We start from the raw sequence: 15,342 nt of genomic DNA, 5'->3' as shown, positions 1-15,342 counted from the left end.
TGTAAATACCTGTCACATATTAACAGGTGATGATGTGCCTAATATAGAAATATTTACCATGGGATGGAATGATTGGGTCTTGGGAAGAAAAATGACAGTTCATTCCAGTTTGTGTTGTAGTAATGTGCACAATGGCATTGTCTTCTCAGATCCCCGATTTGTCAGTGCTCACCTGATACCAGAGAGTGACAATCCAGAGGATGACAAAATCTACTTCTTCTTCCGTGAAAATGCAATTGATGGAGAGCACACTGGAAAAGCCACTCATGCCAGGATAGGGCAGATCTGCAAGGTAAGAGGATAACTTCTTGGTGTGATACTGAATGCACTTGCAAGCAATTTTAGAAGCTGTGTTTTCTCACCTGTGAACTACTCAGTATTAACATGGGCATTGTACTAAAGCAGGGGTCATCCCAAGAGAAAAATAATGTGGGAATGACATACAGAAATGAGTACTATTCCATTATTTTTTGTGTGGGAAACTTCACAAACTATGATATTTGGTTTAAAAAGTCATAGGTCTCTTCTGAGGCTTAGAAAGTGTCTGCAAAATATTCTTTTACAGGAATGCAATACTTCCAGGTAGGCCAAAAACATTTGAAGAAGTTGCTTATTAAATGTTAATACATTTCCATTCCCACATTAGTGAAAACCTTTAAAACAGAGGCAAAGGAAGATACCACATAATAATTGTTTAAAGCTAGCTGTAGAAATGGGCAGCCATTCCAGAGACTCTTAGTGACTGCAAGATGAATCATTTGTCCACACAGATAAATGTCCAGATGGTTTTCTGACAGACTTTCAAAAACATTTCCGCTTATGAAATTATATTTAAAAATGTTGTAGCTTTGGAAACTGTGGTGTTTGCAGTAAATTTTTCTGTTAATCCATAAGCACAACTTCAATTTACCTCCTTGAATTCAGAGGTTCCTACTTTAAAACCAATTACCCACAAGTATGAGGTCCTTGGGACCCTTTGTTTCTACATTTTGCAGCTGTACAAGTGATCCCACTGTTCTGGCATTTTTGTTTACTTTGTTCCATTCCAAGTTTCATTTCTACTTCGTTGCTACCCAGTTGAGCATAATAAACACCCTCAGCTTTTCCAGGACATGGCAGACTGGGAGCTTTGGAGCAAAATATTCTGCCCATTTCTTTTTTCCCAATGTTGTGTATAAAGGTATATAAAGAGAATTGAGGATTTTGATTTTTAAATTGTAGACTAGTAAAAAATATGACACAATACAATGTAAAATAAAAATAATTCAGATTCTGTCTTTGCAACATAACATTGCTTTTGTATGTACATTTTTTCTCTCTTGTTTTCTCTAAATGTCATCTTATTTATTTATTGTATTTTCTCTGTACTCTGTTTGTACTTTAAACAAAGACTGTTGCTAAATATTAATGCAAAATACTTTTGTTACTAGAATGACTTTGGTGGACACAGGAGCCTTGTTAACAAATGGACAACTTTCCTCAAAGCCCGTCTGATTTGTTCTGTACCAGGACCCAATGGCATTGACACACACTTCGATGAACTACGTAAGTGGCAGAAATGGCTGGAATATGGAAATGTCTTCAGGTATTATCTGTATCAATTTAACCTAATTTTCTTTTCTTGTTATTGCTACAGAGGATGTGTTCCTAATGAACTCAAAAGACCCTAAAAATCCAATAGTCTATGGAGTGTTTACAACATCCAGGTACAGAGCATATCGTTTTACTTGCATGGAAACTTGGGTGGCTGCTTGTTTTAAAGAGGTCTCTTTGTTTAAAGTGTTTTTAAAAAAAAACACAAAATTTTCTTAACCTTTGAACTCAGTGGCAGTAAGAAGTAATGAATTAGGTTTCTTTCTTATGAGCAATGTACATCATCACTCTGAAGGTAGCAAACACAAAGACTGTCAGTTTCTCAGGCTGTTCTTGCCATTGAATTGGCTTTTCATAGCAGGGATCAGCATTTGTAGCCCTTTCCACACAGATTTGGAAAAAGAACACAAGCGTAAATAAACTTGTTTAAGGGCAGTGTAAAATAGAAAATCTGTGGATTGAGAAATTGGCTAGTCAAAGAGATATTAGTAAAAAATATTGCTGAAATCTGGAAAGTCTTATGATCTTTCTAAAGTTCTCTTATTGAATCACATATAACTGTGACTTGAATGTTTTTTTTGTTACACTGTGCTTTCACAAAGAACAAAAGATACTTGTAGCTTTGGCCTGGGGAAAGGTTTGCAGTACTGGTTGTATTGCCACATTTATCTATGAAGGAAACAAGTCTTAGTTTCTAAACAGAAAGAATGTTTTTAGTGATACCAGGCATAGAAGAGAAAGATTTACAAGTCCTCACTGTCTTCTGTAAAAAATGTCAGGGTAAGAAACAACACTGAAGTTTACATTTATTCTGCCCAAGTGATGGAAGAGACTGCTAAAAAAAAAAATAATAAAAAAAAATAGAAAAATGTGGAGTGTAGGAAAGAATTGAATAGTTCTCTAGGGAAAGCCTTACTGAAATTTACTCAAATTTGGGCTTTGGCCTTCTGGGGACAAGATGTTTTAAATAGTGAAATAGCAGCCATCTGCTTAGGAAAATGTCTGGGAGATCGTATCAGTTTTGCTGAACTTTCACAGGAGGTGAGTGAGGATTGCTCTGGGAGCATGTCAGAGGTTTGATAATCAGCACATGCAATAAATTAGAAAGCATCAAGCTGCTATTCCCATAGCTCTAGCACTTGATTAAATCGACTGATAATTTAAAGAAACTGATTGGATTTCTTCTCCTCTCATTTTCAGCAATATCTTCAAGGGATCAGCAGTGTGTATGTACAGCATGACTGATGTGAGGAGGGTATTTCTTGGTCCCTACGCCCACCGAGACGGCCCCAACTACCAGTGGGTTCCCTACCAAGGGCGAGTGCCATACCCACGGCCAGGAACTGTAAGTACCCCAAGAAATCTGAACTGGGCAAACCATGGAAGAAAATTTCACACTTTACATAGTCCTTGAGCTGGTATCCAGGAAAGAAACTGACACAGATAATGAAATGGATAGAGTGGCAGAAGGGAAAAACTAACAGTTCCTCCAGGTCCAGAATGTACTGGTTTTTTTGTAACATGAAACTGCAGTAACATCTTCACTTGGATTTTAATTTTGGCATTCATATTAACAACTTCAGAAGAAGTTTTGGTAATGTCTGGAGAATTTTACTGAAAGTCAAGTGTTTCTTAAGCTGTATTGCATTATCCTTTCCATGGAATTTGTTTTTTTTCCCCAAATATTGGCTGAGCCATTCTTAGTGAGAATGAATGGAAAACAGGATTTTCCTGACTATTAGGAACTTTCAGTCAACATTAAATCTAGGACAGTGAAACATATTTCTGAAATAGATGATAGAATGACTACAGTAGTTTCTAACTTCCACTGGGATTTTATAAAAATGTCTGCTTTTACATGATTCTCTGTTTCTAGTTTATAAATGACTAAAGTAGTCCAGTAGTCTATGAAGATGAGACATTTATGAAACAAGTGTTGATTGTACACATTGGGGTTGCTCCTTAGCTTGTATAAGTCAGTTTGTCCCAGTTATGTTGAGAACTGTCATTGCAAAAGATTAAATACATATGTACACATGTGTACATATAAAGGTATATGTGTAAATAATATATATATCTGCAACATTCTTTTAAAAGTCTTCTTAAATATAAGGCACAACATGAAAGCAGGAATTACTGTGCTTCTTTCGTTCATCATATTTTCAACTTTTCTCTGGTATGTTTGAAATCATCCTTTCAAATCTGATCTTTTAACTGATACATATGCTCAGCTAATGAAGATTACTTCCTCAGTAAAAGAAAACAGTGGCTCCCTGACAGCTGGATTCCTCAGCACTCCTCACTCCTTTGCTGCATCTGAAAGAGTTTCTGATTTTTTACGGAGTTAAAATACAAGTTCTGCAGCATAAAAGAGGTTTCATTTCTCATCTGATGGTGAACATTTTTTTCCAATTACTACAAAGTTCTATTGTTTTACAATTCTGTAGAAAATGTGAATGAGTATGTATTTTTGGTATTTCTTGTACAGGTATCCTCACCTTTTCAGTTTAACAGATTTAGTGTTCATTATTCTGTTTCTTTATATCCCTCTTTGATTCCAATATCCATTAACCTTTCTGAGCAAAATCAGGTAGTAGCTATTATGTAGAACTATGGACAATGAAGAATGTTTCATGTTTCTGTTACAAAAATAGACTGAGATAAAGAACTATTGCACACAGGCTCTGTTGCATTTGTTCCTCTGCAGAGATCAGATGCAGCTCTGTTGAGATTCCAAATGCACAGCTCAAGTATTTGCTCTTGAGACTGGTAGTTGTGTGTCCTGAAACACAGTTCAGGCCTCAGTTCTGCCTGGGGATTACTCCAAGACTTCTCTGAGAGTCTTGATTTGTGTTGCATGTGAGGAAAGAATAACTAGATCAACTTCCCCAGAATAAGCAGAAAAAGAAAGACCGGAACTCAGTCTTTAAGTGATGAAGTGAACTAAGACACAGAAGCCTTTGTCAAAGTAAGGAAATGCAGTTAGCTTACAGATACTTTCATTTCTGGCAAGCCGATCAGAATGAATGGAATTTACCTTTACGATTTCATTATAAAATGCTTTTATTAAGGTTCACAAACTGCAAAGATATTCAGCTTCCACCGTAAGCTGATTTCTTACCTAAAGGCAAATGTGATCCCAAATTTTGCAGGTCTGCTTAGCCCTGCTGATGTAGTGCAGGAGGCCGTGCCACTGTAAATGTTGTTAGAGTGGCTGAGGCCAGCAGTTTGTCCTAGCCCTATGCCAGTGACTCTAATCCTGGGTTCTGCCACTTTGAGAAAAGAGGAGTGTCTTCACAGTTGCTAAAATCATTCTGTCATATTAAAAGGATAAAACTGAATTTTAAAATGAGGTGCATTTCTGGCTGGAAATAAGCTTTTTGTTTATAAATTGATAAAGGTGTGTGTATTTTCAATGATTTGAAGATCTGTTGAGAATAAAGAAGAAAAAGATTTTTTGAAGTTCTTTAGATGTCAGACCTTTGGGCTCCTTTTCCAAGAAATGCAGAAAGAGATGGGAGAAAAATACCTGATCTTCTTACAGTAATTCGTTTCCAGATTGCACTGCATTGCAATGCTGAATTATCTCAGGAATTTAATAGGTGAGGTGCCAGTAAACTTCTTGAGCATCTGGTGATTTGCCCAGTATGAGTAAAAGGAAAGGAAAATAAATGGGTTTTGAAAAACCTGAAAGCTTTGTAAACAATTCTACATCAGCTTCGCGTGTAACAAAGAAGTTGCCATAATTTTTCCTATAAGATCTATAGACTTGGTTTGGTTTTGGTTATTTGTTTTTGGGGCTTTTTTTTTTTTAAACTATTAAAAAATATCTGAGAGAGGAAGGACTTTTGTGTATACGTCTTTTTAACTCAGGTACCTCATCCTGAATTCCTATCTGACTTTCTCTGAATTCAGCTGAATTCAGTAGGTTTTCTTTCCTTCATGGCACCAAGAGTCATGACCAAAGAGCTTTTTCTTCCTACCAAAATGTAGATATTGATTTTTTCTGTTGGATTCCTTACTGGGCCTAGTCCAGGTAATGCACTTTAAACTTCACATGTAAAGACACAGGGCTACAGTAATATTTTTATTCTCAGAAAAGCAGGGGATCCAAGGAGTAATAGGGGTCTCAGAATTGAGAGTCTTATTCAAACACACAGAATTATGACTCTAATTCTAGTTTTATGAATTTTCTGTGCAAAGTATATCTCGGTCCATAGAATGATAGAGAACTGGAAGGGAACCACAAGGGTCAATGAGTCCAACTCCTGGCTCTGAACAGAACAGCTCCAAGAATAACACCATGTGCCTGAGAGGATTGTCCAAGTGCTTCCTGAGCTCTGGCACTCTTGGTGCTGTGACCATTTCCCTGGGGAGCTTGTTTCATATTGCTGCAAGTAAAATCCTTTGTTAGAAAATGAGCCAAAAAGTAAATATTCAAGCAGTTGAAACACAGCTGAAATTCATTTGTCTAAAATTGAAATCAATGTTCATTTTGTATTTTTTTCAGTGTTTGCTCAGCTGCAATTAACAATACTTAGTTCTTGTGTAGTGACTTTTTATACACAGAGTACTTCACAGCTATTATCTAATTAATTGTTATCTAACTAAGCCAAGCAATAATCATTGAACTGTAGTTAGAATATTAATTGAGATGTAGCAAACTTAAAATTTAAGTGTAGCATTTGAAACACTACTTTTGAGACAGACAGTGGTTTGGTCAATAATTATGGAAAGTCCATCTGATTTTCTCTTTGCAATATTTTTGTACAAAAGAGCAAGAATGTAGAATAATAAGAAAAAGGTTAAAAAATCTAGGAAAAATAAAATAGATAGCAAGATTTGCTTTCTGCTTTGTCTGCTCCACATGACTTAATCAAATATTCTTCTTCCCTCTATTTTGCCTTTCCATACAAACAGAATGCAGGAATTTGCTTACCAACAAATATGCCAGCAAGGGACAATTTACACTCTATATGTCCATGCTGGAAGCATCCCTTTGCTGAGTATAGCAACTACTCTTTTTAACAACATTGATTTTTAAATTTAATTTCTGTTGAATTATTAATAATTTGGATCAAGGTGATAGCAAAGACAATTGATTTCTTCTGTTGAGCATCCTGCAAGGTCTGAATTCTTGCTTAATAATATCTTGTCCACTAGGTTTTTAGTTTAATTGGAAGGTATTTTATACCTGGATGTAAAGGGCAAATTATCTTGGGCATTTTGACACCAATTGTTTATATTTGAAGCTCTGCAAAAAAAATATTTTCAGCTGGGATTCTGTGTTTTATATGTCTTCAAGAGTTATCTGAACAGATCTGCAGTTGGGATCACCAAGATCTTTTGACAAGTATTTTTGGCCTGGTGTCATTGTGACTCGTTTTCTTCACCCATTCAACAATACTAATATTACTAATGCTTATTTTAAAGTCACAGCTAACTGTTCATATAATACTTAGCAATTCCATAGAAGAGATGAGGGCAAATGGTGGTGATCAGCCACAGTTCTTGAGTCTCCTGATGGAGATATGTAATAGCTGAAAGTGGAGGAATACTTTTGTGGCTACCAACACCATGGTGTTACCTCTGCTTTCTTTTCCAGCCTCTGGTTTCTGCTTTCAGTGGGAGAATGTAAGCTAAATGTGAAAAGTAGAACCCTGTGGTTCTCACAGATAAGATACAAACCTGTCTGGCCTGCCTCTGGGCATATACAGGGGAAAAATGAGTCTTTTCTGTCTCGTGTCATGGGACCAGATTCATCCCAATGGGACACCAACTGTTCTGTCACTGTGAGGAGTTATTGTAGTTCCTTAATGGGACTTGTCTCACCTAAAAGTTCACATGGACAGTATGATGAGTAATGCTCACAGAAGGCTTTCTTTAGAATCAGAGGGGAGAAAAAAAGATACATTTAAGACATGACTCACTAGATTTGATTTAGTGTAACAAGATCCACATTATCGGGCCTATATGTAGGACAGAGTTGTTGAGACAAGCAGGGGTTTGAAAAGTCGGTAGAACAGGGCATTGTCCCAGGATTTAAGGATTTGGTTCCTCACATAGAGATTTGGACTTACAGTCAACTTCTGAAGACAATACTTTGAAACAAAGGTGATGGCATAATTAATTAATTTTGTGTTGTATACATAACCAAATACTGAATTCCTTTCCTTGTATTGAATGATTTAGATATCTTGGGATTTCTTCCTTCTGACAATTAAAGACTAATACTAATCACTATTGGACTTAAAAGCCTTGTGCACTGAAAAGAAATAAGAAAAGTGATGAGGATCATTTGCGTTCTCTTAATCATACTGGTTTAAATCCAAAATAAATTAAAAAATAGAGATTGTGAGTGACAGAATTAACTTCCACTGTCTGTCACAAAACACTTAGATTCCCTGACATATTTATTTATAGACTGCCATAGACAGGATGATAAATAATAAAATGTAAAACATTTCCTTTTTTTTATTTCTAGTGTCCCAGTAAAACATTTGGAGGTTTTGATTCCACTAAGGACCTTCCTGATGAAGTTATCACATTTGCCAGAAGTCATCCTGCCATGTACAACCCAGTATTCCCCATCAACAACCGTCCAATCATGATTAAAACAGACGTGGATTACCAGTTCACACAGATCGTGGTAGATCGAGTAGACGCAGAAGATGGCCAGTATGATGTGATGTTCATTGGCACAGGTGAGAGGTCTTGAATCTACACGGTATGCTCTTCCAGGACTGATGGAAACCTAGAGCAGATAAAAATTCATACTCTGAAAGACAGAACAATGACTGAACAGTGTAAACCTGTGAAAATTTGGGGCAGGACCCAAAGCTGTGCATGTGGGGAGGTCTTTGTTGCAAACATTCAGTTACAGGTCAGGCCATAGCCTGCACAGCTTAATTCTTTAGGAGCTGTGCCAATTGGATTAAGATCAAACCACCTTCTTTCCAGCTACTGCTATTAGGGATTTTTATTAGAAATGTCTAGCCTTATTAATTATAATTTAGTATTAAAATGAGGAGTTTGAGGTACCCATTTTGAGGTGCAGCATAAAAAGTTTTAATGTGAATGAGGCAAATATCCAGGTATGGTAAAATCTTTTGTGCTTTTCAAGTATTTCAAGATGCCTTAAGATGCTCAGCTCTTCAGCCAAGAGGGTGCATCATTTTACTTAAATGAAGATATCTGGCACAAATGGAGTGTTTTCAGTAGAGCTGGTATTCAAACAGAAAGATGATATCCTTTCCAAAGCATTTGCAGAATCATACAGCTTGGGCATCTCAGAGAATTGTTAATATGCACTCAGAAAAGACTTTTTTTTCTGGAAGGGTAATAAAGAGAAAGTGTCCAAAAATTAGCTGATACTAATTTCCCTAAATTCAGTGGTTTCAAAACTGTGCTGAGTAGCAATTGGTGGATGGGTTTCTTAATCTCTGAAAGTTTATATTAGTTGGATGATGTTTCAGTTATGTTGAATAAAAGTACTTTAAACCTCTACTGAATATAATCACTAGTAATTAGACATTGGCATCATGAAGCCAAACCAGATCAAACTGAAAACCTACTGCTTCTTTTCAGTGTTGGACCAAAAAAATACTTCTATGTCTGTCTTATAACAGTCCAACTTTTTACATGCTTTAAATACAGTTCTGGTACTCTTAACCTGGTATCAGATTTCCAAAGCAGTAAATGTAAGATCTCTTTCATGTTGATGCCTGAAATGTATTATGAGTAAATTGAGAGCTAATGAAGTTTTTTGTAACAAACACAGTGCAAGGATAACAATTTACTGCAAGGATAACAACATTTACTGCAGAAAAGACAGCTCTGCAGCAAGGGTTAAAGCACTTCAAAGCTATAAACTGAGTTATTAGACCCCAGTGCTACAGTATGTTCTTGCATAAAACATTGAAAAGTATTTTCATGTGATTTTGCACAACATATACATTTTCCATCACACATTAGAGACTTCAATGTCATCCACAATTCACAGTGTTTGGTGCCTTTCAACAACTCCTTCATGACCTGATTTGGCCCACAAAAAACAAATTAGTGGCATACAAGGTATTATGCTGAACAAACATAAAGAACTTATTTAAGCATATTTTTTGAGCAAAAGAGGTGGCATTTAACTCTCCAAAGCTTGGCCTGTGGGCTAAGAAAGATGCATTGGTTTCTGCAAGGGGAAGCAAAAAGTTCTTCCAGAGATTCACTGCTTTCTTCAAGACTTCCATTAGAATAAAACAAAAGTAAGACAGAAGTTCTGACTGTTTCAGACAGTGCAGGAAGATTTGCTTAAAACTGAGCTACAGGTTCTAGATAGCTACCATTGCATACACTGGTTATTTAGTTAATGTTATGTCTAGCAGTTCTTATATAGATCAGTCAGGCAAGATCTCCCTCTAAAAGAACCTAATTGATAATTTTTACCTCTGAGTTGGGAGTTTTGAGTTTTCCTAAATCACTAATATTCTGATGTGTGGCAAATGCTCAGGATTCCATCCAATGCTGGTGACAGCCCTGCCCACAAACTATAAGAAAAGTGTTGAAACATTATTACCTGCACTTGCCAAAAGATATTTCAGCACCAAAATCCCATCTTTCTAAGTGCAGAATGTTATTTTTTTAAATACTACCTTTGTCCATAGAAACCATTCCTTTTCCAGCAGGAGGTCGTGGGACAAGAACAGGCATTACAACACCCATGCCTGGAGCTGGAGCACAAAAGATGCTTCATGCTCCTCTAAGCTCACTGTCCCTATTGTGGTTTTCAGAATCAGGAAAAGGTGTCTTCCATGTGGGGGAAAAGGTAAAGAGGCAGTACTGAGGCCGTGCCTGCCTTCTGCCAGAGAGCTGCACTGAGCCAGCTGCTCAGAGTCAGGGGAATCAGAAACAGATACACAATCAGCGTGTATTACTTCTTCCCAAGCAAAGAACTAACTGGGAAGCAGATTAGGGACTCTAGTCACAGTCCATTTTCCCACTTGGTGATCTGAACCTATGACAAAGCCAGAATTGTGCTCCCTGGGGTATGACTGGGTTTTTCTGTGCAGGTCTGTCCCATCAGATTAGATAATATTTCTCTGTATTTTCCCATTGCTGTTAGAGCAATCTGCATTATTCCCATGTGCTGCTGAACTGCAGTATGTTGAAGAAATACTTTTTTTTTCCTTTTCATTGAATAACTGATGATAATTGAACACAACATAATTAATAGCCATCCAGTGTGGTCACATTTTCCTTTCCTGTGGGGGAAATCTTGAGCTGAGCAGTTTCTTTCCCACTGTGATTGTACCAATGTGTTTCACAATGAAAATAAAATCCTATCGGCATGCTTGAAAGTAATCAGAAAATAACAGGATTTCATGCATATGCTGATTGTCTAGTGTTTGGCATCCTTTGGCACAGTTAAAGTACCTCTGTCAGTAAAGCAAATTAACAACTGTAATCTTATCTTACTAAGCAGAGCCTATTGATCCTAAAGGAAACGCCTGATTCCATTTGTGTGAAATTGTTTGAAATACTACTCTGTAAAACTTGATGTAGAGCTCAGATAAAGCCCCACTTTGGTACCTGTGGCTTGACCAGAGTCTCCACAGTGATTAACTCACTGTATCTTTGACCTCAGAGGCTTTCTTGAGATCAGGCAACTGTAATTGTTGCAGGAGCCACTTAAAAGTCTGACCTTTTGTTGAAACAACATTATGGGAAACTTGTGTCTGCTCAGTGCCCACTCAGTCTGTTTTATGAAAAATCTCCCTTTATTTCCAGGATATGGTATTTAATGGAATGTGGCTGAGGACAGTCCTGGTCCAACACAGAATAGTTGTGACACTTTTCTACACTGTTACATTTATTATGTTCCCTGTTTTTCACCTGTAAAATGTGTTTTCCTCAAAACCAGAGTCATCATAATTATCAGAATAATTAAGGAAATTAAGTCATCAATTAAATTACAAGTATAGCTACTGTTAGATTATCTGTTATTCTGAATTACTCTGTTGTAGAAATGTGGAATTTTTTCCTTATTATTTTAAAGTTTATATTGCATTTGTTCTGTATTGTTCTCAATATTTCTTCTTTTAAATATAGTCAATTAGTAGAAGTGACCATAATGAAAACTCCAAACCCACTTATCTAGTATTTTTTATTAGCTTAATTGGTAGATGTAGATGCCTAAATAAAAAGAGCAATGTGCTTTGTTTTATTGTTGCTTTAAGAAATAACTGTTGCTTTGTGTTTTTTAAAAGAATATATGAATTTGTGGCTAATGAAAGAAAGCAGTAATGTACATATTCTGGGGGAAAAGAAATTGCTTCTTTCTAAAATTCCAAAAATATATATCTAGAAACCAATATCTGCTTAAAGGGAAGCAGATGGAAAAAATGAAAAATCTTAGTTCTACAGGATATTCCAGGTTTTCTAGAATATTTAAATACAAAATCATGTAAAGAAGTTAAGTACCAGAATTTTCTTATTGAATCAATAGCTTTTAAGTTAGTTGCCCTATAAAAACATTTCTAATGCATGTGATCTCTCTGTCTCAATTTTATGTGTACTTGAGATATAGAAGTAGAGAGTTGTCATTGTTTTATTCAGAAATTTCAGCTAACACCCACAAATTATGTATACTTATAAAATGTATATATATGAGTTTATGTAATTGATGGTTAAATTCTTGTTTTAAGAATGTCAGCCTTTTTAGTTATCTGAGAGTTTTATCCACTTAAAATGCCTTGTGTTTTCCTAAGCCATTAAAGCTGTAGGATGTGCAACATGAAAAGTCCTTTGGGACATAGTTATTCTACCTGTGATACATTTACATGGCACTACACTTGGCTGGTTAAAAAGAAAAGTTGCATACAGATTGTTTCCATTTCAGAGAGTCTGCAGTGATGTGCCAGCCTAGAAATGGTTCTTTGTGTTTTTGTTGTTTCCTGGAAATTGTGTTCGTAGAAACAAAGAAATAAATCACAGATGCAGAAGCTGAATAACAGAGATGGTCTTTAGTCTCAACCATGTTCACAAAACCAAAGGCTGTGGCTCTGGAATTTCAAGTTTATTTTAAAGCTTGTTGCAAAACTCCAAAAATGTAATTTGATATAATACTAAAATGCTGCTGCACACTTATTTCTAAATCAAAGGCACAAATTGTATGCTTTTCAGCCCTCAGTGAAGAACCAGCATCTTAGACACAGAGAAATATGGATGCCTTAAGGGGCTTATACATCTTAGGTACTTTGTTTGACACAGGGAAGATCACATGTACTTAAGAGACCTAACAGCTTCATCTGTCTAAGAACGTTTGTCCAGATGGTTTTATATCCATATTGCAATATATTCACATGCATTTTAAGAAAGACAAACTTCATATTCAAAATGGACAATAAAACACACCTGGGTAAATTTAGAGCATTTCCTTCCCCAGTCATGAATCTGTCATTTTATACTGTTACTTAAATTGTATTTCAGTCCTGTCTATTCCTGAATAACTATAATAGCATGTATTTTCTTTGTTGCATTTTGATAATTTAAATACTTAAATGTCCTACTGAAATTCTGTTTTCTGATGTTATTTTAAATAGCAGTTCTTTTGAATGAGTGCTGAGAGATGTAGCTTCATAGTCTTTATATGTGAAATAATTATAGACTGCAAGAAATTTTGGCTGCTGCAGAGCAGAAGTATTAATCTCAAGCACCTGAAAACCCTTTCTTTTTTTTTATTTTTTCCTTTTCAAGATATTGGAACAGTTCTTAAAGTGGTTTCAATTCCTAAGGAGACTTGGCACGAATTAGAGGAAGTCTTGCTGGAAGAAATGACAGTCTTTTGGGTAAGCGCGTCTAAATTTCAAGTGTCAGGTTGTAGATTTCTCTGTGGACAGCTGCAAACTCAACTTCTTGCAATCTGGCCAAGGAATAGCCTGGCATAGCCCTCTAATTAGCTTGTCATTTAGAGACCCAGACACTAGTCAAAATAAACCTTGAAACTTTCAGTGTGAGCTGGAGGTTAATGATAAAAGAAATGGCATTCTGCACTCTTGTTTGGTGGTTTAAAAAGTAAATTAGTATTTCTGAATCTTAGAGCTGTTGCATGCTGGAGTGTCTGCCTGTGCAGGTCTGGGAACAATGCCTGTCTGTTGTCTTCCACAGAGATATGCAATATATGAATTTATAATTGCATCAACTCTCCAGTTATTTCCAGTTATCAATTATCCAGACTGTCAGCATCTTGTAACTAGGAAGATACTTTAGGTAAAATAGTGATCTTCCCAGATTTCTTATGCTTAATAATCTTGAGGAACAGAGCGTTTATATTTTCAAAGGTCAGTTTGGGGTCCCATTTTCATGGTTCAACACAAGGCACCATAAACACCCCCTAACTCTAGTACTTTTTGGTGAAATCAAACTTTTCCATTTTTCCCGTTTGAGCCACCTAAAAAATACAGCATCCCATAGGCAGCCCTGCCAGGCAGGGCTGAGTAAACCTTTCAAACACTTCCCAGACAGAACCCAGGGATGTCCTATGTTTTGTACACAACAACAAATCATTTACATTCCCCACGTTATCCTTTCTGTCAGTGCTGTTTTATGGCACCCTTTCCCCGTCTCCAGGCAGTTTGGGGGTTGATCCCTGGCTGGGAGCACAAGGTTGGTGTGACAGTGTGAAGGTGCTGCTGGCAATCTCAGGGAGCTTCTTGTAGTGTGGTTTCACTCCAGATGTGCTGGCAGTGACCCTGCCCTGGCCTGCCAGAGGGGCCCAGCCACCACATCCTCATCAAACTCTGTTGCCATCTCTTCACCCTTTTTTTCTGAGCAGAGACAAGATAGCTAAGCAGAGCTTCTTATGGACATTCCTGCCATTATTGGTACCAGTCTTGTTCAGAAACCTCTGTTTTGAGTGCAAGATACCTCTGAAAAATGTGTATCCCTGTTCTTGCAATCCATGGGGTTTTTGAGGACAGAAATCTAGGGTACCTTTTTCTCTTTCTTAACATTAAAGTAGAATAGAAACTATGAGAAAAAAATGAAACAACTTTTTTTTTTTCTTTTTTATACATGCAAAAGTCCTTACATGAATGCAGGATAATTTGGAAATAGTTGATAATATATTAACCTCTTCCCTGGAACAAGTAGAAGGGTCAAGCTAAAGGAGATAAGAAAAATATAAAAATGAAAGAAGAAAAATAAATGGAATTAATTTTACTTCAGAAAAGTTTTACGAAAGTAGAATAGTTAATGGCAAAATCAGATTTGGAATTTTACTTTACATGTGTATTTTTTCATTGCATGAAAGTATTTTGGTGTTCTGATTTACTTGAAATCTCAATTATCTCTTTAAGATGTGCATTAAACCTTAAAGAGGGCATTAACGTACTTTAGTAGAATAAGCAGAATTTGTGTGTATAAGATATGAATCTTTCAATAGGAAATTTCCAACAGATTTTACATGTACCTTATCTAAATGTAAGTTTTCTTTCATTGTAAAGAGGATAAATGCATCATGAACAAGGTGTTTTGATGTTAAGCTGCAATGTGCTGAGTACAATGCTTTTAATTTAAAATTCCACAAAGCTGAAAGTCTTTCATATCTATTAGATTGATAACAAATGCCTCTTTAAACCCAATTTGTGCAATATTTCTCTGAACAGCTGAGCAAACTAACTAATGAGTTCAATTTTCATTCAAATGTTACATTTAATTGATGCTTTCTAATATATGGTCTATTAACCCCTCTGTAAA

The 15,342-nt window shown here is 36.2% G+C and overlaps 1 protein-coding gene across 2 annotated transcripts in view; it reads left to right on the top strand.

The window, feature by feature from the left end:
• SEMA3A (semaphorin 3A) overlaps window positions 1-15,342 on the top strand; it is a 235,031-nt gene that overhangs the window by 197,691 nt on the left and 21,998 nt on the right. For both annotated transcript variants that reach the window (XM_088054859.1, XM_014255194.2), the window contains 6 exons: window positions 150-292; window positions 1,431-1,545; window positions 1,637-1,706; window positions 2,794-2,938; window positions 8,078-8,297; window positions 13,342-13,433. In XM_088054859.1, coding sequence (XP_087910985.1) covers window positions 150-292; window positions 1,431-1,545; window positions 1,637-1,706; window positions 2,794-2,938; window positions 8,078-8,297; window positions 13,342-13,433 — 785 coding nt within the window. The remainder of the gene's footprint in view (window positions 1-149; window positions 293-1,430; window positions 1,546-1,636; window positions 1,707-2,793; window positions 2,939-8,077; window positions 8,298-13,341; window positions 13,434-15,342) is intronic.

The sequence above is a fragment of the Pseudopodoces humilis genome, chromosome 5, assembly GCF_049639895.1.
Source record: "Pseudopodoces humilis isolate 2021_Gansu_Grassland_sample_001 chromosome 5, ASM4963989v1, whole genome shotgun sequence".
NCBI lineage: Eukaryota > Metazoa > Chordata > Aves > Passeriformes > Paridae > Pseudopodoces > Pseudopodoces humilis.
Note: the sequence above shows the minus strand (reverse complement) of the source record. Positions and strands in the feature narration are given on the sequence as shown.